This window comes from Artibeus jamaicensis, unplaced genomic scaffold (genome assembly GCF_021234435.1).
Source record: "Artibeus jamaicensis isolate MK-2021 breed Jamaican fruit bat unplaced genomic scaffold, CSHL_Jam_final scaffold_612, whole genome shotgun sequence".
Classification (NCBI taxonomy): domain Eukaryota; kingdom Metazoa; phylum Chordata; class Mammalia; order Chiroptera; family Phyllostomidae; genus Artibeus; species Artibeus jamaicensis.
Window position 1 is genome coordinate 3,180,657 of NW_026522049.1, and position 26,079 is coordinate 3,206,735.

The window sequence follows — 26,079 nt, forward strand, 5'->3', positions numbered from 1 at the left end:
TTTATGTACTTTGGACTCTAACTCCTTAGCCATTGTTTCTACGTGCTCAGTTTGTAATAGTTAACCGGCTTTTCCTGCTTCTTTACCTAATTCTATTAATATATATTCCTGTCCAAGGTAGAGGAGGGGGCTGTTACTCCATCTACTTTTAGACGTCCAGGGGCTCCCCCATTAGGGGGGACTTTGTTCTATGGGCAAGGGATCATTTTGTACAACCTCATTGGAATTCTGCGGATCACTGACCCTGAAATGCAGGTGTCTAAAAATCTCACCACCTATTGATTGCAAAGACAGACATGCAAGGAGAGATAGACAGGAAATCCAGCCACGGTCACCTCTGCTGTGCAGGTGTCAAGGGACAGGTGCTGTGTCTCATCTGTGTCAAGGAACACAGATGAGACACAGCACCTGTCCCTTGACACCTGGTGCTGGTCGGCTCCCGACACTTCCTGGCCTCACAGATTTATGAGAACTTGCCTCTCACGGGCTCAGCAGTGAGTACAGGAAGGGACACCTCCCTCTGTTACTGGGGAGTCCGTCCCTGCCTCCAGACCTGGTGTCGGTTGAGCTCCGGGTGTCTGAACCCCCTGTCCGCCCCCCGCCAGCCCTCTCCCTTCTTCAGGTCCCTCCCTGGGTCCTGCCTGTCCTTCCCCTTTCAGCTTTGGGCCCCGACTTTGTCTTTCGGTGGGAAGGTGTGGTACATGGAAGACAACACACAGAGACCCAAAGAGTCCATCTCTCTGGCATTCGTGTCCAATGCTCTGGACAACACGGGAGCTGAGCTCTTAGAAAACCTGGTCTGTCTCCTTCCCCATCCCCATCCTGGTCCTCTAGTGGGAGGGGCCTTTGTTCACCCATTTCCTTCACTCACTCTCCCCTCTTCACTCAGCCCACTGGGACCCGCACCCCCTCACCGCCCCCCACGTGTTGGCCCCCTCCAGCACAGGGTAGCCCCTATGTCACCTCCTGAACCCACAACGCTCCGGCACAGCCCGCCCTAGTCTGAAAGGGCTGTGAAGGCCTCAACCAGGATGAGCTGATTGAGCTTCGATTTCAAGGACGAGGAGAGACCAACCACATGGGGGCAGGGGTGGGGGTCTCCGTGGAAGTCTCAGACTTTGAGGAGCTGGGAAGCGTGTCCTCGCTCCAGCATGGCCGGGGGGGCCCGCCACCAGGAACTCCCGGAGTCTCAGAGGGACATCCCCTGAGAACCCCAGCTCCCCTTCACTGCACCGCACAACCCGGGGCGGGCGCCTCTCACGCTGTGATCTGCACATCAGAACACAGCTCCACAGACGGGGCCACTGGTGTCCTGGGGCTGCGTGGCCAGGCGGCCACAGTGCTGGCACAGCCGAGTCTCGGGCTGACCAGGCGTTCTGAGGACACGGCGTGTCTGGCACAAAGCAGGCGCTAAGTGCGTGCTCTGCAGAATTTAAGTTGCCTTTTAGTTACCGCCTGTGCAAAAGAAAGCCCAGGCCCCACCGCGGCCTGCTCCTGCGCTGCCTGTGAGCGCACTGGCGGCAGCCAGGGCCTCTCCCCGCTCCGGGCCCCCGGCCCTGGTTCTCCCTTGGGGCAGCAGATACACCGTGGTCACTCTCCGGTAGCTTTAGCAGGAACGCCGGACCCCTGGCAGCACCCTGACCCCTGCAGACGGCAGGAACGGTTGGAGCACAGCCAGACAGAAGCCCCCCTCAGAATGGTAGGTGGTCTCTGGGAGGGGACTCGGGCTGGCTTGGGGAAGGGGCAAACCTGGGGGGCGAGGGTGTTGCGGGAAGGAGAAAGCGCATTTCCGCCAATGAATGTGCTCTGCTGGCCTCTTCCTCGGGTGAGCCAGGCCAGAGGCTCCCAACCTGCTTTGAAGCAGCCAGAGCGGAATCCCATGGGAAGCCCCCAAAATGTGCTGTGGGGCAGCTCTGCTTGAAGTTGGATGGGGTCCCCAAACCAGACTGGCCCTCTCTGGACCTCCCCCTCCACCTTCTACCACACACCATCTCCGGGCACCTTAGGGAACAGGGAGGCTTAGCTTGAAAACCCCTGAACTTGGCCAGGCCCTCGTTTTCAGACGAGAAGGCTGAAGCCCAGAGAGGGAAAGGAATGGGCCCTGGTCACACAGCAGCATGTCGGAGTCTGGAACTCGGCCCCCCAGTGCCCAGGCCCCACTGGGGTCCTCCCGGGCCGGTCCTGAGTTGAGGAGATCATGAAGGGCTGGGCGGTGGATTCTATGTGCCTGCCTTGGGGGGCAGAGTGAGGAAGATGCACTGGGGAGGTGGGAAGTGGGGGCACAGAGAGGGTAGAGGGGGTCCTTAAAACTGCCGCTGATGCCTGATGGGCTCTGCCCGCGTATCTCCCACATGTTCAGCCTGGGGGACCCCAGAGGCTATTCAGAGTCCAGCCTTCACTGCAGGGATAAGCCAGGGACCCAATGGCCAGGCCAGAATGGGCACTGTTCGTCGGCGTGGGAAGCAGTGGGGTCACCGCCGCTGGGTGCAGGGCGGGGGGGGGCGCTGTTCGCACGTCCTCTTGGGGAGGAGCTGCTGACTCAATGCCAAGTTTTCCTGGCTCCGGGGGGCTAATTGCAAAGTGGGGGGGCCTCCCCACCTTGCTCCACAGACAGGTGGTGATGCTACGGGGAGAGGCGGCAGCCAGCGGGGTGTGCACCTGTCAGGTGGAGGCACCGGGCGGCAGGAAGGCATGGGTGGCCGGAGCCTTTCCTCCGTTTGCTCTGGGCTGGGGTTGCTCTGCAGCCCTGTGGGAGGTCAAGGTCAGCGCCTGGATCACCCCATGTTGCCCTTTTACTGGGGTGGCTTCCACCTGGAGGCGGTGAGGACCCTGACAGGGACGGGCGTCTGGAGGGGCCACTCGTGGACCCTCTGGTCTCTCCTCCTCAGGAGGGGACTGCAGCCAGCCCTGAGAGCGAGGGGCTTCTGCAGGGAGCACGCGCAGCTGTTTCGATGGATCTGCAAAGGCCTGCTCTGCACTGGTGAGCCCAGCCCCTCCCACCCCACCGCCCACTCAGCCCCCTCTGCCCCAGCCACCCACGTCTCAGGGCAGGGTCATCGGGGCTAAGGCAGACCAGACCTTGTTCCTAGGGCACTGTCACCAGTAAGGGAGAGGGCATCAACTAGTGCCACATAGTGCAGCAAGCCATCTGAGAGCACCGAGGAGTGGTAGTGGTGATCAGGGAGGGCTTCCAGGAGGAGGTGACATATGAGTCTCACAGGCTGAGCAGGAGTTAGCCAGGCAGAGAAGAAGGCCGGTAAGGAGCAAGAAGGCACTCCATGCAGAAGAGCCCCAGGAGCAAAGGTAAAAGCAGGCAGGGTGTGGGCAGGGCACTGATCAACAGTCTGATGTGACCAGAGGGGAAGAGGAGTTTTGGAGGGCGAGGCTGGACGGATGAGAAAGGGCTGATACGGCGTCAGTGCAAGAACGGGTAAACCTATGGAGAACTTTTATAATAATTTACTTCAACCAAACGGAGAATACACCTGGTAGCAAGAGCTGCACAGGCTGAGAAAAATACTTCTGAGAATAACAATTTGCAGTTTCTTTGGTGTATTTGAGATTAGAGGTGGGAGAAAGCCAAGTGGGGACCCTCCACCCAGTGTCCTCCAACTCGTCTGGCCGCGGGGGGGTGGGGGTAGGGTTTACACTTAGGATGTTTCCTCCCACATTTTTCATCCGATGGAAAGGAGGTAAGACCTTTCCATTCTCCCAGAGCCCCGGCTTCGGGAGTTCATAAGCCAGGCAGAGCCGTTTCCCCCTCTGTGATCCACGGTCTTACTGCTTTTTCGAGGCACAGGCTGGCTTAGCTCCTTGGAGGGGAGAAGGACAAAGCAGGGAAGGGGACTGCAGGACGGAAATGGTCCCTGATTACTATTTCAGAATGGGAGCTGGTCGCACACCAGCGTGCTCGGTCCTCCGCGGGACCCAGTGAGCTCTGAGACAGAAAGGCTGGGCTTTGATGCTTAAAAAGTTCAGGCTGTTGGCCCTGGCTGGTGTAGCTCAGTGGATTGAGTGCAGCCCTGTGAACCAGAGAATCGAGGTTCGATTCCCAGTCAGGGCACATGCCTGGGTTGCAGGCCAGTTCCCAGCAGGGGGCGCACGAGAGGCAACCATACATTGATATTTCTCTCCCTCTCTCCTTCCCCTCTAAAAATAAATAAATAAAATTTTTTAAAAAAGTTTGTGCTGTCTAGCTGCCTCTTCATGTTTCCCCTGCACTTGACGCTTTGCAAAGCCCGTTTGCATACATCCTGTCCACTCCATCTCAGCCCTCCAACGCTGGAGGGGCGATTGTCCTCACTGCCCGGTGAGGGGGGCTGAGGCTCAGAGGGGCTGGGTAGAATTCCTGGCCTCCTGAGTTCTGCGTGGAGCGGACAGAGCCTGGGGGCGGACCCGCAGGGGCCTGCAGAGGCTGGCATCCCCGTCACGGACCCCTTTCTCTGTCCCTGTCCCCCTCCTCCCAGTGTTCACCACCTTCCCGCTGATTGCCTGCAACCTGGATTTCCAGAGGACCCTGGCCTTGTGTGTCCTCACCTGTGTCGTCCTGGTCTTCCTGGTCCACAGCCCGGGGAAGAGGCTGCTGGGGCCCAGGCTACTGAGGCATGCCTCTGAAGAATTCCCGCCTGCGCCTCTGGTTTAAGAGGTGAGTGAGCTCACAGCCCCAGGTGGGGTTGGGTGGGGTGGGGCACATCGCCTGAAGGCCTCTGAGTCAGCTCTGGGGTCACAGTCAGGGCCAAGTTAGGGGGGCCTCCTCTGCCCCACCAGACAGTTCCTGTGCCCCGGGGACCACGCCCCACCCCGCTTGCCATTTGGAAGCCCCAGGGCAGGTGTTGCTGGGTAGCTTTGCAGGAGGCAGCGGTCTTTGTGGAGGATTTGCCAGTTCCTGTCTGGTTCTCGGCCCCATTCACCGCAGGCCACTATGGCCGCAGAGAACGGGACCCTGCAGTTTTCTCACTGATGAGACTCCAGCCCCTCCCTCCAGCCCCTCCCAGCAGGCAGGGCCCCTATCGGCGCCTCCCATAGTACCGCCCCTGGGGTCTGAGTCGGCGGGAGGGATTAGGGTCCAGGTTTCATTGTGTAAGAATGTTCATTGCCACCGCTTTTAGTTCACTTGGTGCTGGGGTCCTAGCTCAGACGCTAAGATAAGAAAGAGAAGTGGAAAGATGTGTGGGTTAAAAAGGAAGGAGTGCAGCTGCCTTTACCACAGACAATGTGGTGGACAATATAGAGAATTCTGTGGAAAACTAATAAGGGCATTTGACAAGGTTGCCGGGAACGTGATCAACATACAACACACGACTGTATTTCCATATACTAACAGTCATCATAAGTTTGAATTATAAATGCTCTTTAGAGTAGCATAACATATGAACTACTTAAGGATAAACCTGACAAAAGGCCTGCAAACCTGTGCATGGGAAACCACACAACATCACTGAGAGGAATGAAAGAAGACTTCACATTAACGGAGCCAATTGCCACATCCACGAATCAAATATATCAGTGTTGTCAATATATCAGTTCTCCTCCAATGAATCTATAGATTCTAGTAATATCTCAATCAAAATTATAGCAGGCTTTTGGGGTGGAAGTCCAAAAACCATGTATTGAATAGAAATGCAAAGAACCTAGAAGAGCCAGAACAGCTTTGGAAAAGATGAACAAAGTTGACGAACCTACATCACCTGTCTTTAACACTTGTTACGAAGCCACAGTAATTTGTCTGTTTTGGTGCTCTGGGCATCAACACAGACAAATGGATCAGTGGAAGAGAGTAGAGTCCAAAAATAGAGCCCAATATATACGGTTAATTGATTTTTGACAAGTGTGCTGAGGCTATTCGGTGGAGAAATAATGATCACCTCAACAAAATCTGCTAGAATAATGGGCTACCCAGCGGCAGAAGCCATATTTGGACAGACATTTAATAAAAAGAGATAGATAAGTGTAAATAAACAAAAGGGGAGGTGCTCAACATCCTTAGTCATGAGGGAATACGAATTAAAACCCAAAGAGATACAACTGTCTTCCCACTAGAATGGCTAAGACTTGAAAGTTTGACTGTACCAAGTGTTGGCAAAGATGTGGAGGAACTGGGACATTTATACATGGCTGGTGGGAAGGTAAAACTGTACAATCACTTTGGGAAACAGTTTGGCAGTCTCCTAAAAAGTTAGACTTTACCGCATGACTCACCCATTCAGTTTATAGTGTTTACTCAAGAGAAATGAAACCATATAGACTCCTGCCAAGACTTGCACATGAATGTGCAGAAGTTCATAGCTGCTTTGTCTATAATGGCCCCAAACCGGAAACAACCTAGATGCCCATTCACAGGTGAATGGAATACCACTCAGCAGGAAAAAGGAAGGAGCAATCGATGTGTGCAAAGATACGGATGAATCTCAAAACTATCACGCTGAGTCCAGGGAGTCAGGCAAAAAAAAAAAAATGTGTATGATTCTATCGGTATAAAAACCCAGAAAATAAAGACTAATCTGGTAACAGAAAACAGGTCAGTTGTTGCGTAGGGACAAGGAAGCAGGCAAGGTGCTAAGCTCTGTGCCCTCTTATGCAGTCCTCTCCCAACCCTGAGAAAGGGGGAATCTTTGACTTCCTTTTCTCAGCAAGGAGATCAGCCTCAGAGAGGCTAGGTCGTTTGCCTGGAGTCACACAGCTTGCACTCCTCCCACCAGCCCTGCGTGTGCTTTCCCTGGGGCCGAAGGGGCCACGGTGTGGGGTGGGGGTGATACTGAGGGTGATGTCTTTCTTCTCTTCCCCTGCAGGGGTCTAGCCATCACTGTTCCCCTGGGCCTGGGTCTATGGCTAATTCTGGACACCTCCCGGCAGCCTGAGAAGCTGGTGTCCTTTGCAGGAATCTGCGTGTTCGTCAGCATCCTCTTCGCTTGTTCAAAGCACCATCGCGCGGTCAGTGCTTAGTTGTCAGGCCCAGAGTGGGCCGCAGCCCCTTCTCTCCCTCCGCCTCCTTGCCGGGACAACCACCCCGCTGTGAGGACCCCTCCTGGCCTCCCAGTGTGGCTAACACCTTCCCCAGGCTGCAGCCAAGCCTGCAGGCATCCTATGCACACCTGAGTTTGGAATCCAGCACCGAGGAAGCACCACTAAGGCATCATGAAAGGCTGAGAGGAGTCCAGCTCCCCTCTGCTGGAGTAGGGGCATGGACAGAGTGGGGTTAGGATGGCTGGGGACCCTGCCCATGGAGGGGGGAGACGGGGGAAGGGCCCAGGCAGATGGAGGTTACACCGAGGCCACAACCCCGCCCACCCAGTGAGGACCCAGGACCCGGTGCCACAGGGTTCTCAAGGCTGTGGGGTTTTACCTGGGTCCTCAGCCAGACCTTGCCCGCCCCTGCCCACTGCCCCAGGCTCATTGCCGCCAAGAGAGTGGCCTGCTACGAGCTCCAGGGAGGAAGTGACCACTGTCGCCAGGTCCAGACCTCTGGCTAGGCCCAGCCCCATTCTATAGGCACACAAAGCCCCCATGGCCCCTCAGAGCAGCCCCCGCCCTCTGCTCTCACCCCACCCTGTCCCTGTGGGTCCCCCAGGAGCTGAGCTCACCAGGACCTTCCAGTATTGGTGGCAGGTACCTTGGAGGGCCGTGTCCCGGGGCCTCGGGCTACAGTTTGTACTTGGACTCCTCGTCATCAGAACAGAGCCTGGATTTATTGCATTCCAGTGGCTGGGAGAGCAGATCCAGGTGTGTCCACGGGGCACGGCTGCCCGGGGCATCTTGGGTTGCCAGGGAACTGAAAACAAGCCACTGTGTGTATGGGTGGGGGGGGAGGTGGGAGGTGAGGGATTGGGACGGGGATGGCTGGTGGGTGGTGGGCCCCAGACCAGGGGGGAGCTGGGGGCTGGACTGTGCGGCTGCTACTCCCCTCAGGCCCAGAGCCACCTGCCCAGGTCCCCTCAGAGGCTGGGGCTGACGCGGAAGAGGCCTCAGCACAGGGGGCGTCTCAGGGCTCCGGAGCACAGGGCTCTCCGAGTTCACCAGTGATGTGGCCCTTATCGTAGTTACAAGTGCTTAAAAAATCACGAGTGACTTTGCTTTGTGTATGTGCGTGCCTCATGTTCAGTGTGTTGCAGTCACACTTTTGTAGTCCCATTGTTTTACTGCAGCGAACACACCCAACACAACCGTCCCTATTTTCTCCCTTCTTAAGTCATTAAGTTTGTTCCCACCATTGCGCAACCAGCATGACTCACTTTAAAGCATAAATTACAGGAGACAAGCGGTTGCTCCCTAGCTCCGCCCCTCTCATCATGCAGGCCCCTGTTTTCTCGGGAGGAACCCCCCCTGCATGTCTGTCCAGGTCCCCCACCTATGTGGCTGTGGGGTTGTCGAAGGCAGAGTCACTCCTCTGGTCCCGTCCCCCATTTTACAGACAGGTGGAGTGACTTGTCCCTGCAGTCACAACACAAGCGTGGGTCCTAAATCGGTCTCCCATAGAAGGGTGGCCAGATTCCAGTGACACCGAGGCCCTGGGATGGGAGGCGAGGTGGGGGTCTGTGCCCTTGTTCCGGAGGGAGGGAGGGAGTGGCAGGCACAGGGCGCTCCCTTTGACGGCCTCCTCACCGCTCACTGTCTCGCTCCCTTGGCTGTTTCTTTATTATCCAAACAACTCTCATCTCGGAGCATCTCTTTAAGATTTAGCGAAAGGGTGTGCCTTCCAGAGAATGATCTTAGGAGGGGAGAAGGGCCACGGCTGCGGCTTTAACTGGGACAGTGCCAGGACTTGTGCCTGCTTCTGTGAGGCCAGCCTGCCCCGGGCAGGGCCAGAGGGCCTGCGCCTGGGTGTCCCTCTCTCCCCCTGTGCAGCGGGGTCAGCCTCGGAGGCCCCTCTGGCTCCCTCTCCTGCCGCTGTGTCCACTCTCCTTCCTTCACGGCCTCCCTCCACTGTTTCGTTTTGTTTCTTTCAGATCTTCCTGAGCTACCCCGAGGCCGTCACCAGCTTCGTGTTCCGGAAAGTCACGGATGTCTTTGCCTTTCAGGTCAGCTGACTCTTGAGCCACGAGGCTTTTCTCAGTGGGCCTGCCTTTGCCAGGCTAGTGAGGAGTCCCAGTGCACTGTGTGGGCCAGGCCTGGGCTGAGGGGGTGAGGGAACCCTGGAAGCTAGCAGATCTGAAGCCTCAGACCCTGGGAGGGGGCCCTGGCAATGGGATCGCAAAGCTTGGTGGTATGTTTTCGCTGTTAGCTGCATCCTTCATCTTTTCTGCCTTTCTGGAAGAAGGTGCAGACACCTGTTACTTGCATCTCTCCCCGAACCACCCTGTAGAACCCCGAATTCATAGCCCACAGGCTGTGAGGATGCTCAGAGATCCCGGGTCTTCCTCATAGTCCAAGGCAGTGACATCTTGCCCACCCCCCAAAGAGCATCCCTAGTCACAGCAGTAACGCGTTTAAAACATGCGAATGGTTGCTACAGATTTTGAGTTTGGACCTTCCGTCAAGAGAAAGAAACTGAGGGAGGTGGGTTTATCAGTAACCAGCCCCCTCACACACTGAACTTTTTCCTGGCCCCTGGGAGGCCCCGTCCCGTGGGCGAACCCTGGTCCGTGGGTGCGCCAGGGGCCTTCGGAGCAAAGGCGGGGTGGGGGAGGGAGGACTTACAACAGATGCTCCGTGGCCACGAAATTCCCTTACGAGACGCACTCGTCACAGATTTTCGTTCACAGCCCCTTCTCTGTGTCATGCACACTGTCACACAAACACATGTGCACACTCACACACATGCACACTCGCCAGGACTGGGGCTTGTCCCCGATGTGGGAGTGGCTTCTTTGGTGCGGAGTTGAACAGAAGACTCGGAAGCTTTTCTTTCTGTTCTTTCCATGAATCACGTGGACCCAGTCCAAGGCCTTCGCCCCCCTGTCAGCCTAGGGAAGTCTTCTCTGAGCTCCCTCGGATTTTCAGAGTCCCCACGGCTTCCTGCTGGCCACAGTCCAGCTCCTCACCCCTCCAGGAAGCGGAGCCCCAGTCCCCCCCCACCTCCCGGGGCCTGCGGTCCAGCCCAGTTGCCGTGGCAGCCACCTCCCAGCTGTATCATTTTGATTAGTCACTCCACCTTGGCTCTATCTGCCTTCTGGTAACTTTCCACCCACATGACAGCTCCCCCGGCCCCTTGCCAGGCTCCTGCATTCTTCCTGGGCCTGGCTGACCTGGAGCACACAGTCACTCACTCGTTCGCGGACACTCTGGCCTCTGCCACTCGCCCCCGCTTCCTGGGCTCGGCACTGCTGCCCACGCCTTCTCCCCCAGGAGCCCCAAGGGGGAAGCGACATGCCCTCATCTCCCAAGGGTTTCAGGACATCTGCCTGGTGCAGCCCCTGCAATCCCCAATGATCAACAGTGCTGAATTTTGCAAAAAAAAAAAAATAATAATAATAATAATAATAATAATAATCAAGTAAGATAGGGATGAAAAAATTAAGATAAGGACAGAAAGGTGCCATTGGATTTAGTAATTAAGGGGTCACTGGTCACCTTGGCACTGTTTTCAGGGGCGGGACTGGGAAATACACGGAGACCAAGTCAGGATGATAGCGGACAATTGACCCAGGAGGGGCCGGTCAGAGCGCAGCACCTACAGAGAGGTCTTCCGGGGACCTGGACAGGCAGAGACAGGGGGAGGGGCTGGGTGGTGACGTCACTCTGGGCAGAGGGGTGGCATGTCCAGCGTAGACGCTTTCCTATCCTGGTGGTGATATTGCAGCTGTCACTTCCGAGGAACCTGCTAGACTTTGGGGCTTTGTGATTCGTTGTCACCCGGGGCTGGTGACCAGCGGTCTGCGGTGCTTGGGCCTTGGGGCTGGGGATGTGGGGGACCCCCCAGGTAGCCTCGGGAGATCATGGAGAGCCTGCGCCCTGGGCTCAGACCCTCCGGGGAGGGTCTCCCTGGAGACCGAGAAACGAGGCCCTAGTACCGGCACAGAGCCAAGCTCCCCCGGGGTCAGGGCAGGGGCTTGGCCACCTGCTTGGTAGACAGGGCGTCCTCTGTGTCTTTGCAGGTGTGTGACCTTGGGCAGGTAGCCAACATCTCACAGCCTCAGGGGCCCCACTCGGGGAGTGAAGTTTCCTGGCTGGGAGATCACACCCACACCAGCCTCAGGGATGCGCTTTAGTATTAAACGTTCTGCCTTAGGAAACCAGGGCTCCCTCTCTTCCGTTCCGTTTATCTTCCCTGCCTGGACAGTCACCATTTAGTCCGAAACACAGCTTCCCTTTCTCCAGAGAGCCAGCACCATTTCACAGAAAGAAAATGTCTCTCGGCCACTGCCTGGAGAAAGTCTAATTCTGCAGTCGGGTCCCAGGCCCTGGGCACAGTCCCTCCTGGCTCCGGCCTCCCCAGCGGCCCTGCCAGCCTGCGGAGCCGTCCCCTCGCATGACAGATTGGACAGGCCGTCTAGACAGTACGTGACCTTCAATGCGTTTCCCTCTCGGGGACAGCAGAGTGACGTCAGCAGCCCTCGTGTTGGGGGGGCGGCGTGTGTGTCCGGCACCAGGCAGTCAGGGGCTGTCACGGGGCAGGAAGGCTTTCTCCAGCCAGTGCCCGTGGTCCCTGTCAGGTGACGTCCCTCCCCCCTCCGCCCCGTAGCAAAGCGGGTGACAGATGTCAAGTGCATGCAGCTCTCGACTGCGAAAGGAACCCACCTCCCTCGCCTTGTCTCTGACGCCCAGGGGAGCTGCATGGGGCGGACCCCTTGTGCATTTTGAACTAGAGCCTACATGGATTGCTTCAGATCCCTTCCTCTGAAAAACAAACACAGCCCTTCCTCCCCTTCCCTCTCCTCGGCCCCGCCCCACACACAGCCCAGCTTCTGCACAGAGCTTTCTCCTTGCTCTCGCTACCCCTTCCTGCCCCACTCCTCCTGGGTTCGCGGGCGGGTGCCCGGCCTCTGTCCCCCCTCCTTGTCTGACACCCCCTCACCTAGGCTGCCAGGGACTGCTGCATCGCCAGGTGCCAAGGTCCATCTCAGTCCTTATTTTTCTGGAGTTCTCCGATGCATCCGGCCCGGCTGACCGACCGTGCCGTCTGGAAAGGTGTCCCTCTCCCTGCCCCTCTGCTGCCTGATCACGACCCCAAGGCCCTGGCCTGACTCATTGCTCTTCTCCCTCAGGGCCGTTGCCTCTGAACCGCATCTGTCCCTTGGCCTCGAGCTGCACGGCTGTGCAGAGGAGCCCGGCATGGAGGCCTCCCCTCTGGGCTCCTGACCCGCCCGCCCCCTCTCTGACTGGGGTGTCCTCCAGGCGCCTCAAACCCAGCGGGTTCAAACCCGAGCTGATGAGCTTGCCCCACACCTCTCCTCTCTCTGCCCAAGCTCCCTGCTCTGAACGGTGCCCACCTGTTGTAGAACAGCAGGTGAGAAAGTGAACCCAGAGAGAGAAGGGAACAAGACAGCCACCGTCCCAGCACACACAAGCCACTACTCGGGCTGCGGGGGCGCTCCAGATCCAGCGTCCTTTCGGGGGCTTGGCGTCCTGATTTCTCCGCACCACATCGTAGCACAAGAATGCGCCCCAGCTCTGCATAACTGACTGTGAGCGTACCATGAACTGCACTGTTAAACCTGCAACAGATAACACGTTCCAACAGAACAAAAGGGAGTAGGGTGCACAGGGGGCCTCCCTCCCACCCCGAGCCCCAGGTCACACGGTTCCCTCTCCGCGTGGAGGTCCCTCTGGCGCTGCTGCGTCGCCACTCACGGGCGCCTCCCCTTTTCCGGTGAACGGCCCATCTTGGGCGTCACCTCAGACCTGCCCATCGAGGGCTGCCTTGTTCTTGCTTCCCAGCTCCACCGCTGCACGGCGTGGCCATTCCTCGGGTCACGAAACTTGCCTTTCCTGATCTCGTTGCCTGTGCCGGGGGCTGTAAATCAGCCTGCTGTGAGGCGGCCCTGGGGTGGGGCGCCGGCCCAGAGGCAGGGCCGTGGGTGTCAGAGATGTTCTGAAGGCCCACAGACGTGGTTCCATGCACTGAATTCCGAGCTGCTTCTCCACCTGCTGCCGTCTCACCCACGACCTCTGCTCTTCCCCGGCAGGTTCTGCTCATCGTTGTCTTCTTCAGCTGCGTCATGTCAGTGACTCCTCTACCGCGTGGGCCTCATGCAGAGGGTGATCCTGAAGGTGAGTCCCAGCGCCGTGGCCGGAGCTCTCCCAGGGACACCTGCTCCCGGGGCTGGCACTCTCCCAGAATGCTTTGCTCCCAGGGTCTACAATCTACACTTTCTCCAGCCTACAGCGAACCAGACATCTTTTTGAGGAGTCTCTTATCGTGATACTAAGGAGAAACGGTGCCAAAATCCGAGGTGAAGTTTGTGGCACAGAGGCTGCACTGAGAAGAAACGTTAGGGGAAAAAAGTAATTTAGACCAAAAAGATCACGGGAGACTGGAGCAAGGGGCCATGTTGGCCAGACTTAGCTGGTGCGTATGCCAATCCCCATGCTCCCGGGCCCAAAACCTGCCGCACAAAACCAGCAGGCAGCAGACAGCCCTGGGCCCCGCAGAACATCCCCGGCTTTTGTCTGACGAGGCTCAGAATAAACCTGCACCACCAGGTGGCTGCCAGGAATGCAAAACCCGCCTGTGGCCGCATTAACAGTTCAAGGGGCAGTGACAAACTGAGCCATCCGTGGGGAGAGCCACAGGGCCAAACACCATACCCTCCAGAGACGGGCTGGAGTGGGTGGGCACGCGGGGCCTGGGAAAGAGAAGGCCGGGGCGGAGGCCGGGCGGGACGGCGGCCTGCAGACACCATGAGGGCATTGGGGGGGGGGGCCTGGGAGGTACCTGAGAGGTGAGGAGGAACAGATTTCACCTTGACGGAAAGGAAGAATTCTCTAGCATAGTGCTTCCCAAAGCCTTTTCTTCTTTTCTTTCTTTCTTTTTTTTTTGGGCGGGGAGGGCGGTAAAACTCTAGTTCCGTAGCAGGTTAATAAATGCTGCTAGGTGAAGGACCCCGCGGTCAGATGATTTAGTGAAGCTGACCGGTGTGAGCGAGTCCTGTGCAGGACCTTCTCAGAGCCTTCCCTGAGCTGACACACGTGGAGGTTACGCCCAAGGCGTGCGTGTGCAGTAACTCCCCAGTGCACTTGACCAAGGAATCCTTCTCCCCTCCTCCGCCCCTGAGGATGACACACCCCCCTTGATGGAGGTCGGGAATGGGAAGATGAATAGCCCTTTTGGGGGGAAATGTAGGTGAGAGGCTCCTACCTGGGTTGGGAGCTGGAGGGAAGGCTTATAAGGTCATCCCGCCCCTGGCTCTGTCTGCCCCTGGGGCTTGAGGACGGCAGCCCCCAAGTCCTCCGCTTCCTTCTAGATCGCCTGGCTGATGCAGGTCACCATGAGAACCACGGCCACTGAGACCCTGAGCATGGCTGGATGCATCTTTGTGAACCAGGTGGGTGCTGCTGCCCGCTGCCCTCATGCCGATCGGCAGCCTCCGCAGCAGGCCAGGCGCCTGGGTCCGTGGGGCTCAGACTCAGGCAGCGGCAGAGCCGTGGGAGCCTTCCCCCAGGGTCACCAAAGGCGGCCGCCTCCCACCCCCGGGGATGCACTTTGCCTGGGTCCTGCCAGGGAGGACGGTGTCCGTCTGGCACCTCCGACTGCCCTAGGCCTCGGCTGCTTTCATCAGCCTGGAGACTCGCAAGCCCTCGAGGTGGGGTCCAACTTTCCCCTTTTGTTCACGAGGAAACTGAGGCTGGGGCGGGGATGCCTGGCTAAGGCCCCACAAGATAAGCCAGGACTCAGAATCCCAGTTTTTCCTTCCTGACCAGGGTTCTTTCCACTATATCACTTTGTCTCTTTTTAAAAAAAACTTCCTCTTTCTGGAAATGTGTTTTTCACAAGTACATGTGGCTCTGAAGGCGCTATCGGCCCCGAGCCCCTTTGGGAAGGTCTGACCCTCCTCCCGATGGGGGGTCTCTGCTGACTGTTCCGTGGTCCTGGACCATCTGGCCAAGGTTTCCGTTGCCGGGAGATGCTTGCCTTTCTGGTAACCCCCAGGCTTCATTAGAAACTCCGGACTGGACTTGCGTCTGCTTGGGGCCCTTTGCATGAGAAGAGGTCATTCTCTGAACCTCCCTTGTCCTCTGTTTGCTCCCCTGAAAAATGGGGGTGCTCTCTTCTTTCTCAGAAGGTTATGAGCACAAATGTGAGGTGCTCAGGGGGGTGCTCGGATGTGGGGGGCCCTGGACAGGGGAGCGCTGGAGGGCCAAGCGGGAGGGCTGGGGTCCTCACACAGAGCCAGGCCAACGCTGACGCGCAGAGAGGCTCAGTTAGGGCAGACCACGGCGCTCACCCCATTTGCTGTCTCTTCCCCGGGGTCCCCCTGCCCACTCCCGGTGGAGGGAGACCCACAGGGGCCTGTGCCAGCTTGGCCAGCTCTGTTCTGTTTGTCTGACATTGTCCCTGTTTGCAGACGGAGGCCCCTCTGCTCATCCGGCCCTACCTGGAGGACATGACCCTCTCTGAGATCCATGTGGTCATGACCGGGGGCTCCGCCGCCATCGCCGGCTCCCTGCTGGGCGCCTACATCTCCTTTGGGGTCTGAACAGACTCTCGACGGCCGCGCAACCTGCTGTCATCCTATGGGAGAACATCTGTCCGTCGGTTTGAAAATAGCATCCCTTTGATCTGGTTAGGAATACGAGGGTACAGAAATATTTTCACAAATGGTCACAAAACGCAAAATTCCAACCTTACGTACACTAGAAAAACAAAACAAAACCAGAAACAACCCACATGACAAGCAGTACGGGGGTGGGTGGGTAAGTCCATCCGTACCATGAATGCTGGTTGCTCCTGGAGGGAGTGAGGTGGGCCGTGGCCGACCTGGCAGAGACCCTGATGCTGTGCATGTAGAGGTCGGGGCAGGACAGAATGACCCCCCAGTCCTCTTTTCTGGCCCCAAATTGCACCTGCCCCTACCATCTCTCTCCTTGGGGGCAGCTGAGGGGTGGGCTGGAGGACAGGCCAGCTTGCCCCTGGCTCCCTCCTTTGCTCAGGGCACGCGGGTGGCAGCAGTCACCTCCAGGTCCCTCAGAGCTCCCTGGGCAGAAGCGGCTGTGTGACTTTTCAGGAAGGCCTCTTGGCTCTGTCCCCTGGCCTGGCACCCTCCCCTCTAGAATTTTAGACTCTCCTGATTTGTACCTGGTCTCACTGAGGCTTAGGAAGGGCCCACCAGCGCTGGGGCACCCCCACTGCCACCCCCCAACAGATGGAGGAAGGAGTTTGGTATATCAGAACCGCTCCTGAATCTCCTTCCATGGTGGTGTATTAGGGGAGGGGACGTCCTCGTAGTTTCAGGACTTAGGGGCTTTTCACTGTCTTCACCTTGTTCCAGGCCTCACGGCCCGTGTGAAGAATGGCGTTCTTTCTACCACTCGCGTGTGGCTGCCATTCACTTAAGACTAAGATCCTGGAGCAACTGGGTCCCTTCTCCACAACCTGCCTTCCAACTCATCTGCTCTCTCTGCCTTTCTCCGGCAGAAGTCAGGCCCAGCCCCGTGCAGCAGGGCCTCCCCTACTGAAGGGGCCTGGGCACCCACTTCCCTGTAGCTCTGCAGAGGGTGCACAGGCTGCCAGGGCCGGCCAGGCGACCGTGGGGCGCTGTTCCCAGCCGGTGGTGAGGCAGCCCCCGGGCTACCACCCAGCACAGCTGCGCAGGTCAAAAGTCTGGTGTCAGAGAAGCTCTTTTCTGCCCCCGCCTGGCTCCTGGCCGCCACTGCAGCGGCCTGGGGACCTCCCACAGCCGCGCCTTCTTCCCGCCCTCTCCCCTGGCCTTCCACGCCCTTCTCAAGGCGTAGAGTTGTTGCCTGTGCCCCAGCCCCTGAATTCTAGGAAGATCCCTCTTGCTCTCTCCTTTCTTTTCGTTGCTGACCTCCTGGCTCCCTTTGCCCTGTACCCCTTCTATCGCTAATATCTGGGTATTTCTAGACCCGCGCTGTCCGACACAGTAACCGCTGACCACACACCGCTGTTCTGAAATGAGATCCGCTGTGAGACTGGGGGGGGGGGGATTAATCCCCCTTCCTGATATGTTTAATATTGACAGCATGGATGGAAAGAGAATATTTTGGATATATTGGGTTAGATAAAATATATTATTAAAATTAACATTAGCTGTTTCTCTTAATTGTTATAATTGGGCCACTGGAACCCTTAACATCACAGATGTGGTTCAGCGCTTGGGCAACGCTGCTCTAGACTTTCTCTCCGGCCTGAGGTCCTGAGGGCCCCTCGACTGAGTCCTTCCACGGTGGCCGACATACCCTTTTCACCATGTTTCCCAAAGATGCTCAAGCAAGCACCAGCTCTCTGCACTATCCCCGGGAACTGGTCCCTCTACCCACCCGCCCGGTTCAGGGGCGATGAGAGGAGGTTTAGACATGGGCAGAGGCCGGGCAGGGAGACACAGAGTGGGCCGGACACGGATGCTCCCCGGTCAGCGGGGCAAGAGGGGGAGCTCCTGGGACAGATCGGTAGGGTCCTGGGCAGGGCCAAGCACACTAGCACTTAGTTTCCACATCTGTAAAATGGGCAGGGTTCCTGCCCACCTCACAGCAATAGGAATTAGATGCAGCAATAGACAGAAAGCCCTTGGCAGGGTGTGGAAGACGTGGTCATTCTTTCTCTGGCACATGAGGGTCCGAAACCCACCCTTTGGAAGCCAGGCCCCTTTCACGCTCTGTAGTTGTCTGGACGTACTTTCTTTCCCAGTAAAGATCTTTTTGAAAGTTCAAAAGGAAAGCTCACACCGTGTATCTCTCCCTAACTGGGGCCCAGGGACACCGGAACTGAATGCATTCCTGAGCAGGGGTCTGGCAGCAGCGCCTGGGGTTGTCTCGGCCTCGGAGAACAGCCGGCAGTGGGGAGGAGGTGTGTGGGCTGACCCAGTGGGCCAGGGAGCCCTGCCTGTGCAGGACACACCCCTGTTCTGGGGGGGGGGGGCAGGAACTGACCAGCTGGGGCATTTGAGGCTGTGGCCGAGACAGGCTCACCAGGAACGAAACACTGGTAGGATGTGTTCCCTGCTAGGACTCAGGGTGACAAACCAGGGGTACGCTCCAGGCTGGAGGAAGGGGGAGGGTCCCAGCCAGTGGAGGGACAGTCCCAAGATTACCCAAGAGATGCTGCCCTGGGCTGCACCGTTTGGCCCCCACACATTCCCCCCACTTGGCACCTCCCTCCCTCACTGTCACAGATCGACGCCGCCTCCTTGATCACTGCCTCTGTGATGGCCGCCCCTTGTGCTTTGGCCCTCTCCAAGCTGGTCTACCCGGAGGTGGAGGAGTCCAAGTTCAGGAGTAAGGGAGGAGTGAAACTGAGCTCCAGGTAAGCACAGCGGGAGTGTGCCTAGAGAGGGGCCACCAGGGGTGGGGAGGGGTGGACAGGAGCAGAGGCAGGAATGGCAATGAACCCCATTTTCTCTGCCCTTCCACCAAGCCCAGGCCCACCACTCTGCTGAAACTGCTCCCATTAGGGCTTGGAGCACAGCCCCCTGTTCTTAGATCTTAGCTTCCATGCTGGGGTCAGCAGGAAACAATGGGCTGGAGAAGGCCCGGGGCTTGGGGCTGTGGGCTGGAGCGTGCGGCGAGGAGGCTGTGAGAAGGCTCTGCGCCACCTTCTCCACCCGCCTGGAGTTCAGACGCTCACACATGGAGCACTGTCGGGCACCCCACTCACCTCCTAATGTCCTGTCATCGCAGACTTAACAGTGGCCGTGTAACATCTAACCCTTGAAACACGTTGAAAAGGTGCCACTTTGACAAGTGTGCTGCGGGGTACAGTCCCCAGCCGTAGTCTCTCGTCTTCCTGACGGTCCAGGGCAGCGTGGCCCTAGAGAAATAACTATGTGAGCCACAGCTTGCATTTTAGAACTTTTAAAAAAAGATATTATGTATTTATTTTTAGAGAGTGGGGAAGGGAGGGAGAAACAGAGGGAGAGAAATATTGATGTGAGAGAGAAACATCAATCAATCAATCATTGGCCTCTCATGCGCCCCCTACTGGGGACCTGGTCTGCAACCCAGGCATGTGCCCTGACTGGGAATCGAACCAGTGACCTTTCAGTTCACTGGCCAGTGCTCAATCCACTGAGCCATATCTATAATTTTAAATTTTCTACTTGTTGTCTTTTAAAAAATGTAAAAAGAAACAGATGGTTTTAAAAGAGATTTTATTTATTTTTTTTAGAGAAGGGAAGGGAGGAAGAGGGAGAGAAACATCAATGTGTGGTTGCCTCTTGCATGCCTCCACACTGGGGACCTGGCCCACAACCCAGGAATGTGCCCTGACTGGGAATCGAACCAGCGACCCTTTGCTTCACAGGCCAGTGCTCAATCCACTGAGCCACACCAGCCAGGGCAACACAGATGATTTTAATAAAATATTTTATTTAAGCAAATATATTCAAAATACCATTATTTCAACATGTAGAAAATAGAAATGTAATCATTTTATAAAATAATTTTATTTTTATATTGGCTTTATTTTGTACTAAGTCTGCAAAGTCTGGTGTGTCACTTACTCTTACCACACACCTCGGTTCTGAGCAGTCTCCTTTCAAATGCACAGAAGCCACGCGTGGCTGACGACGGCTCCCGCCTCGGCCGCCCTGCGCTGGAAGTCTGGGCCTCATCCTAAGGCTGGGACCAGCCCCTTTCTTTCTCTGGCCGTCAGAGGGGAAAGTAGAACCTTCGGCTCAGAAGTACATTGTCCAGGGATCTTCTCTGACCTCCATGGGAGGAGGGGCCCTGCTGTTGGTTGACCAGTAAGATGGCTCTCGACCCCAACCACAGAGACGCCCGGAACCTCTTAGAGGCCGCCAGCACTGGGGCCGCCATGTCCGTGAGGGTCCTGGCTAACATCGCGGCCAACCTCATCGCCTTCCTGGCGGTGCTGGACTTCATCAACGCTGCCCTCTCCTGGCTGGGGGACCTGATGGACGTTCAGGGGCTCAGCTTCCAGGTACAGCTCTGGGCAGCTGGCTGGGCCTGTGGAGGGGGGGTGGCCCGGGCACTGAGGGGTGGCACTGGGGGGGTGGGTGGACACCCAGCAGAACCCGACCAGCCCAGGTCCCAGCAGCTCCTCTTGCCTTGTGCCTCAGCTGCTCTGCTCCTACATCCTGCAGCCCGTGGCTTTCTTGATGGGTGTGGCCTGGGAGGACTGCCCCGTGGTGGCTGAGCTGCTGGGCACCAAGCTGTTCCTGAACGAGTTTGTGGAGTATCAGGAGCTGTCCCAGTACAAGCAGCGCCGCCTGGCGGGGGCCGAGGAATGGATCGGCAGCAAGAAGCAGTGGATCTCCGTGAGTGTCTGGTCCCCTCCCTGAGGCAGGGGCATGACACCTGCAGCTGTCCGCCCTGCTCCCTGAGCCTGCAGTGACATTCAGCCTCTTGTTTTATTTATTTATTTCCAGAGGGAAGGGAAGGGAAGGAGAAAGAGAAGGCGAGAAACATCAATGTGTGGTTGCCTCTTGCACGCCCCCTACCGGCAACTCTTTGGTTCGCAGGCCCACGCTCAGGTCCACTGAGCCACACCAGCCAGGGCATTTTCTTCTGTTCTTTCAAAGCGACTTTACGCAGTGCTCGTTTTAGTATCCATACAATATTGTAGCCGGGTTTCTTTCCTATCTACTATTGTGGCATATGCATCATTTTCGATGTCTGTATCCCCACATATTTAAGTGACCCCCTGTCCAGCCATTCAGGGTAGGGCCGTTACTTGGCGATTATACGCAATGGTGAAAGGAACAGGTTGTGTGCAGAACTTTCGCCTGCTCTCGGCTCACTTCCGCGGGAGCATTCCCAGATGTGGGAGGACTGGACCGCGCGGCGTGAGTCCTCCCGTGGTTGCTGCCAGTGACTTTCCCAAAGGGCTGCAGCAGCTGGAATCCCTCCCACCCCAGCTGTGCCTGTGAGTCTGGACTTTCCCACACACGGAACAGCATGGAAGAGCCTCTTCAGAAAAGAAGTTCTGCTATCTGAATGGACGAATAATAGCTCGCTGTTTTAATTTGTGTTTCTTGGGGTTACTAGGAACTTTTAACATGAATAATTTTTTTGTCTTTCAAGTTATGTATTTTTTAAATTGTAAAGAAATGTACTCTTTTTTAAAAAAACAAAGTTTGTAGGGAGTAAAAAAAACCAGCTTTCCCCTCACTGCTCACCCTCCATTCCTGCCACCCTGTCTTCCCTGGTGCCCAGTGCCCTCCGAACACGGTGCTACTACCCCCGCCATGGCCCCTCCAGGCTGGTACTGTTGCCCCCACGTCCCCGGCAGGGAAATGAAAATGTAAAGAGGCCACTGACTTGCTCATCCTGATCATCCCTGGGGCCAAGCCTGGAAGCCAAGTCAGATGGGCTCTGTGTCCCTTGCTCCCCACCCTCAGCATGATGGCACCCTGGGAACTCTCCACCCGAGATGGTCCCGGGAGACAGAAGTGTGAGACCACAGAGAATAGGGAAGGGGTCGTTTGCCCAAGTGCCCCCTGGGTGCAGAGTTGGACTGAGCAAGCCTGAGTCACACCCCGAGAGCCTCTGATGAAGAAGATGGAAGGGCACCTGAAGTGGTGCAGTGCGAACTGATTTACATAAAGGCAGGTGTGCAAGGCCTAGGGCAGTACCAAGCGCACCCAAGGTCAAAGACACAGAGGAAGTGGGTGATATGAAGGCCAGGGCACTGGCTGGTGTAGGGTACTCCCATCCTGTCTGAGGGGAGCCCCTCCTCACTCGTCTTCTGTAATTTCAGGTCAGAGCGGAAATCCTCGCAACGCGACGTACGCCGTCTGTGGATTCGCCAACATCAGCTCCATTGGGATCGTGCTGCGAGGCTTGAGTGAGTGCTGGGGGCGTCCCGAGCCGTCAGGGCCCTGGACTCCAGGTCTGGCTGTGCAGCAGCCTCCCGGGGATCTGCAGGCCTCAGCTCCCCATGTTGTCTGAGGCAAGGTCCGAGCAAGGTGGCGGTAGAGGCTCCTCTCAGCCAGGGAGTTCCCTGATTCCCTGCTTCCAGGCACGGCCCAGGCCAAGTCTGGCCCTGGGACCTGGGAGCCACAGGAGGTGTGGTGCTGGCCTGTCCCCTGAGACTCTGGCCTGCCGTTTCCCGCACCCACAGGGGACAGGCAGGCCTGCGGTGCCTCAGCTCTCAGCTCTCCAGAGGAACCATTCCTCCTACTTAGTCGGGGGGAACCAGGACACTGAATGGGCCGGGACACTGAATCTCGGAGAAGTGAAGTGATGGCCTAAATCACTTAGCTGGTAAGTGGCTAAGCCAGCATTTAACCCCAGGTCTGCCTGAGTCCAGACTCGGGTTCTTTTCTGACCTCTGCCCCTGATGGCGCGTCAGGGGTGCTACCTAGTGGCCCAAGTCAGGCCAAGGAAGTGACCTTGGACTCCAAAACTCAGCCAGTGTCAGACAAGGAAAGGGAGCTGCGGACACGGCCAGAGGGGCAGAGCATGGGCAGAGAGGCCCCTGCATGCTGGCCCTGAGTCCTCCTGTCCCCTCTCAGTCTCCTCGGTCCCCCAGCGGAAGAGCGACTTCTCCCGGATCCTAACGCGGGCACTCTGCACAGGCACCTGCATGTCCCTGGTGAACGCCTGTGTCGCAGGTGAGTCCCTGCCTGGCAGAGCTGGATTTCCTATCTGGGCCGGGCTCAGGGGCTCTGGACTCTTCAAGGGGTCCCTGGGGTGGGGGGTGGGGGGTGGAGCAGCTCTGCTCACTGACTGCTCTCCCTGCACAGGGGTCCTCCACGTGCCCAGGGGGGGCCGAGGTCGACTGCGCGGCCCTCCTGAACGTGACCCTCAGCGGCAGCAGCTTCGAGGTGTATCAGTGCTGCCGTGAGGCCTTCCAGAGGTGAGGGCGTGGGGGGCGCCTGGGGCACCAGGGCCCAGGGTAGAAATGTCCCAGCTGTGGTTCAGGTGGCCGGGGAAGAGGAAGCAGGGCTTGAGAATCAAACTTGGGGAGGAAAGACGCACCGGAGACATGGAGCAGGGCGTTTCCCGGGGCGGCCCAGCCTCAGGTGGCCAGCAGGGCCCGTCCTGGGGCTCGGTCTGCAGCCTCTGCTTTTTTCCATCCCCAGCCCAGAGTTCAGCCCAGGGGCCCTGGACAACTGCTGTCGATTTTACGACCACACGGTCTGTGCACAGTGAGGACAGCGCGCCTCTGTGCCTTCCAGAGACTGGAAGTCTCTCCCCAGGAGGCAGCTGACCCCTCCCTCCTTCTCCTCTCTGAACCTCTCCTTGGGGAAGCCACAGCGTTTAGATCCACGACCTCCGACCCTGGGAAGGAGTGGTGGAGGGAGGGGGTGGAGGCTGAGTGGGTGTGTAAGTGAATGACGGATGCTCCCCACTCCTCACCCCTGGGCTGCTGCCCCATTTGCTGCCCAGAAATGTGACTTCCCAGGGTCACTTCTGCCCCTTCTTCTCTCCCCTCCACACCCAACAGCACCCTGGTCTTCTCCACCTCTTGGCCTGCCCCGGGTCTGTCCCACGGACCCTTCCCTCACTGCCTACCCCACAGCACTTCCCAAACTGGTGTCCCGTGGAACCCTGTTCCACATGGCGTCCTCAAGGGAAACACCGGGCTAAACAGAGTTAGTTTTTTTTTTTCCTTTTAAAGCTATAGATCTGTCAGAGCTCCTGGTGGATATGATAGGAGACGTTTTTCCAAACTCACTTGACTGTAAGAACCTTTTTGGTGGAAGTTAGTTGAACATCCCATGGAACACAATTTGGGAAATACTGATTAACGCTGAAACTATTGTATTTCACATAATTGTGCTACTCACACATGTTTACGTAGCACAGGTGCCAGGCACCGAGCCCAGGGCTTCGCATGTTCTAACTCAATGTCTACGACAGCCCTGTGAAGGCAGGTGCTGGGCTTGTCCCCCAGATGAGGCCCAGAGAGGTTAAGTAACTTGCTCAAAGTAACACAGCGGGGGAGACAAAGAGGATTTGAACCCAGGCCATCCAGTCCCGCAGGCTACGGTGTTTAATGCCTCTGCCGGGCTGCTGGCGGTTGAGGAACACCGCCGTAGCCTTGCCCTCACCTTCTTCCCCTTGGACCAGCAGCAGGCCAGGCTCTACTGGGCTCTCCCTGCCCCCAGCCTTCGGTCCTGGAGTCCTGCCTGGAGGCCTGTCATGCTGCACGCCCCACCCTCTGCCTTTGTCTCCGCTGCTCCCCTCTCACTGCTCAGTCTCAACGCTCAGCGCCCCAGTTGCTTTGGCTGCCCTGACCCTCGACGTCCCTGTCCCTGTGGTCACTGGGCCCCTGTCCCCTCACCCACCCGGTCAGGTCGGACTTCCCCGTTGGGGCCAGTGCTGGCCGGGGGCACAGGGGCTGTGGGGCCTGGTCAGCACTTCCTCTGCTCAGCCCCAGCCAGCCAGACGCTGCTTCTGCTCCCTCACGGATTTGGTTTTACTGGACGGTGGCCGTGCTCCTGGCAAGCCCCACAGGCCGGCCTGGGGTCCCTGACCTCAGGGCCCGAGTGCCTCCTCTTTGCTCTGCAGAGTAGACTCTTGGCCAGACTCCCATGCCCCACGGCCAGGTCCTTGCCTTGGCCCCTGCAGCCCCCGTCTCTGCCCCAGCCCCCGCCCCCGGGCTGTCCCAGGACATCCTGCTGCTGCAGAGAGCACAGCTGTCTTCCAGGACTGCACCCCAGCCCCTTCCTGGCCTGACTATTGGGCCATGAGGGGCCTGAGGGCCCCCGTCCCCCTTCCCTGGCTCCCTGCTCACTCGACACGTGACCAGTGTCCTGCTCTCGCAGTACACAGCCCAGTGCTGCGCCCGGAAATGTGTTGGGTAAATGCCCGTGGACTTGAATCACACGTTCCCTCAGTGTGTCCACCACCGCGGGAGACTAAATGTAATACAGGGTCACAGTGGGTCATGTGATGTTCCCCAAGAGACATGTCCAAGTCCTAGCCCCCAGTAGCTGCGAACGTGAACTTATTTAGAAATAGGGTCTTACAGCTGTAATTAAGCTGTTTCTCAAGACGAGACTATCCTGTGTGTAGAATGGGCCCTAACCCCGGTGGTTTGTATGAGGAAGCTGGACGGGGGACCTGGCCCCGCATGGGCACCGGCGGAGGGTCACCTGGAGCCACCGGAAGCCGGAGGAGACGTGGAAGGACTCGGACGGAGCGGGCCCTACGGGTCTCGGACTTCCGACCTCCAGACTGTGCCCAAGCATGTTGCGATTGCTTTAAGTCACCGCGTGTGTGGTGATTTGTTCGGGAAGCCCTGGGGAGCCAATGCAGGTGGTTTGAGTGGGATCCTGGCACGGAAAAAAAAAGTTGGCAGTAGGAGAAAACTGATGGCATCCAAATAAAGCGTGCAGTTTAGACATTAATTACGGACCCGGTAGGTGTTGGGAGTGCACCACGGTCGTGTCGGGTGCGGACAGCAACGGAAGCCGGGAGAGGGATCATGGGAGCTGTGTGTTATTTGTGCAGCCTATTTGCGAATGGAACCCTCCTCTAAAGCTTTACAAGTTCATTTTAAAACTGCATATGGAAAATTCTGCACTGATACAGGTGGTATGTAACATGCGATTCGGCCCGTGGCAGTGTGTGCGTGGGGGGTCCTGTCCTGGACAGCGTGGGTCCCAGTGGGCTGCATCTCCTCCCTTCCCACCCCCTCTTCCCACAGCCCCGCTGTCCCCTCTCCCGTCCCCTCACTTTAAATCACGTGCAGGCCGTCAGCCGAATGTGAATTAGTCCCCACCTCTTCACAACCACAGGAAGCGTTAACGGCATCTGCTTGCAATTCCTTTCGGCTTGAAAGGAATGAGCCCTGAGTTTGGTCAGGACCGGAACCACCACTTGGAGGCGTCTGCCCCTCCCAACTTTTCTGAGAGTTTCCACGCCCACAGCCTGGAGGTCTCTGTCATCACACTCTTCTGTTCCGAGTCCCCAGACTCCACCCCTGAGACCACCACAGACTGAACCATCCCTGCGCGCCTGACTCAGATGAAGCCAAATCCAGATTCTCGGGGATGAATTTGAACTAAAACAACTGAGACTCAGAGTTGGGAGCTGAGTCGCCACGGTGGGGCTGGC

At 57.5% G+C, this 26,079-nt stretch overlaps 1 protein-coding gene and 1 long non-coding RNA gene across 2 annotated transcripts; one reads left to right on the forward strand and one right to left on the reverse strand.

The window, feature by feature from the left end:
• The first annotated feature begins 430 nt into the window (after positions 1–430).
• Positions 431–24,583, forward strand: SLC28A1 (solute carrier family 28 member 1). The gene is given in 21 exon segments (XM_053659012.1): positions 431–797; positions 1,611–1,699; positions 2,889–2,980; positions 4,467–4,602; positions 4,604–4,645; positions 6,789–6,930; positions 7,606–7,719; positions 8,943–9,014; positions 13,062–13,103; positions 13,105–13,146; positions 14,340–14,420; positions 15,441–15,566; positions 18,225–18,355; positions 19,822–19,990; positions 20,130–20,327; positions 21,770–21,787; positions 21,790–21,856; positions 22,527–22,625; positions 22,758–22,777; positions 22,779–22,870; positions 23,097–24,583. Coding segments are annotated over 21 exon segments (1,938 nt in total). The 5' UTR covers positions 431–701; the 3' UTR covers positions 23,167–24,583.
• Positions 3,549–9,771, reverse strand: LOC128626451 (uncharacterized). The gene is made up of 3 exons (XR_008390434.1): positions 9,634–9,771; positions 7,610–7,768; positions 3,549–4,022 (listed from the first exon to the last, which is right to left on the reverse strand). It is a non-coding gene; the product is annotated as an uncharacterized LOC128626451 (long non-coding RNA).
• Positions 24,584–26,079: the final 1,496 nt, after the last annotated feature.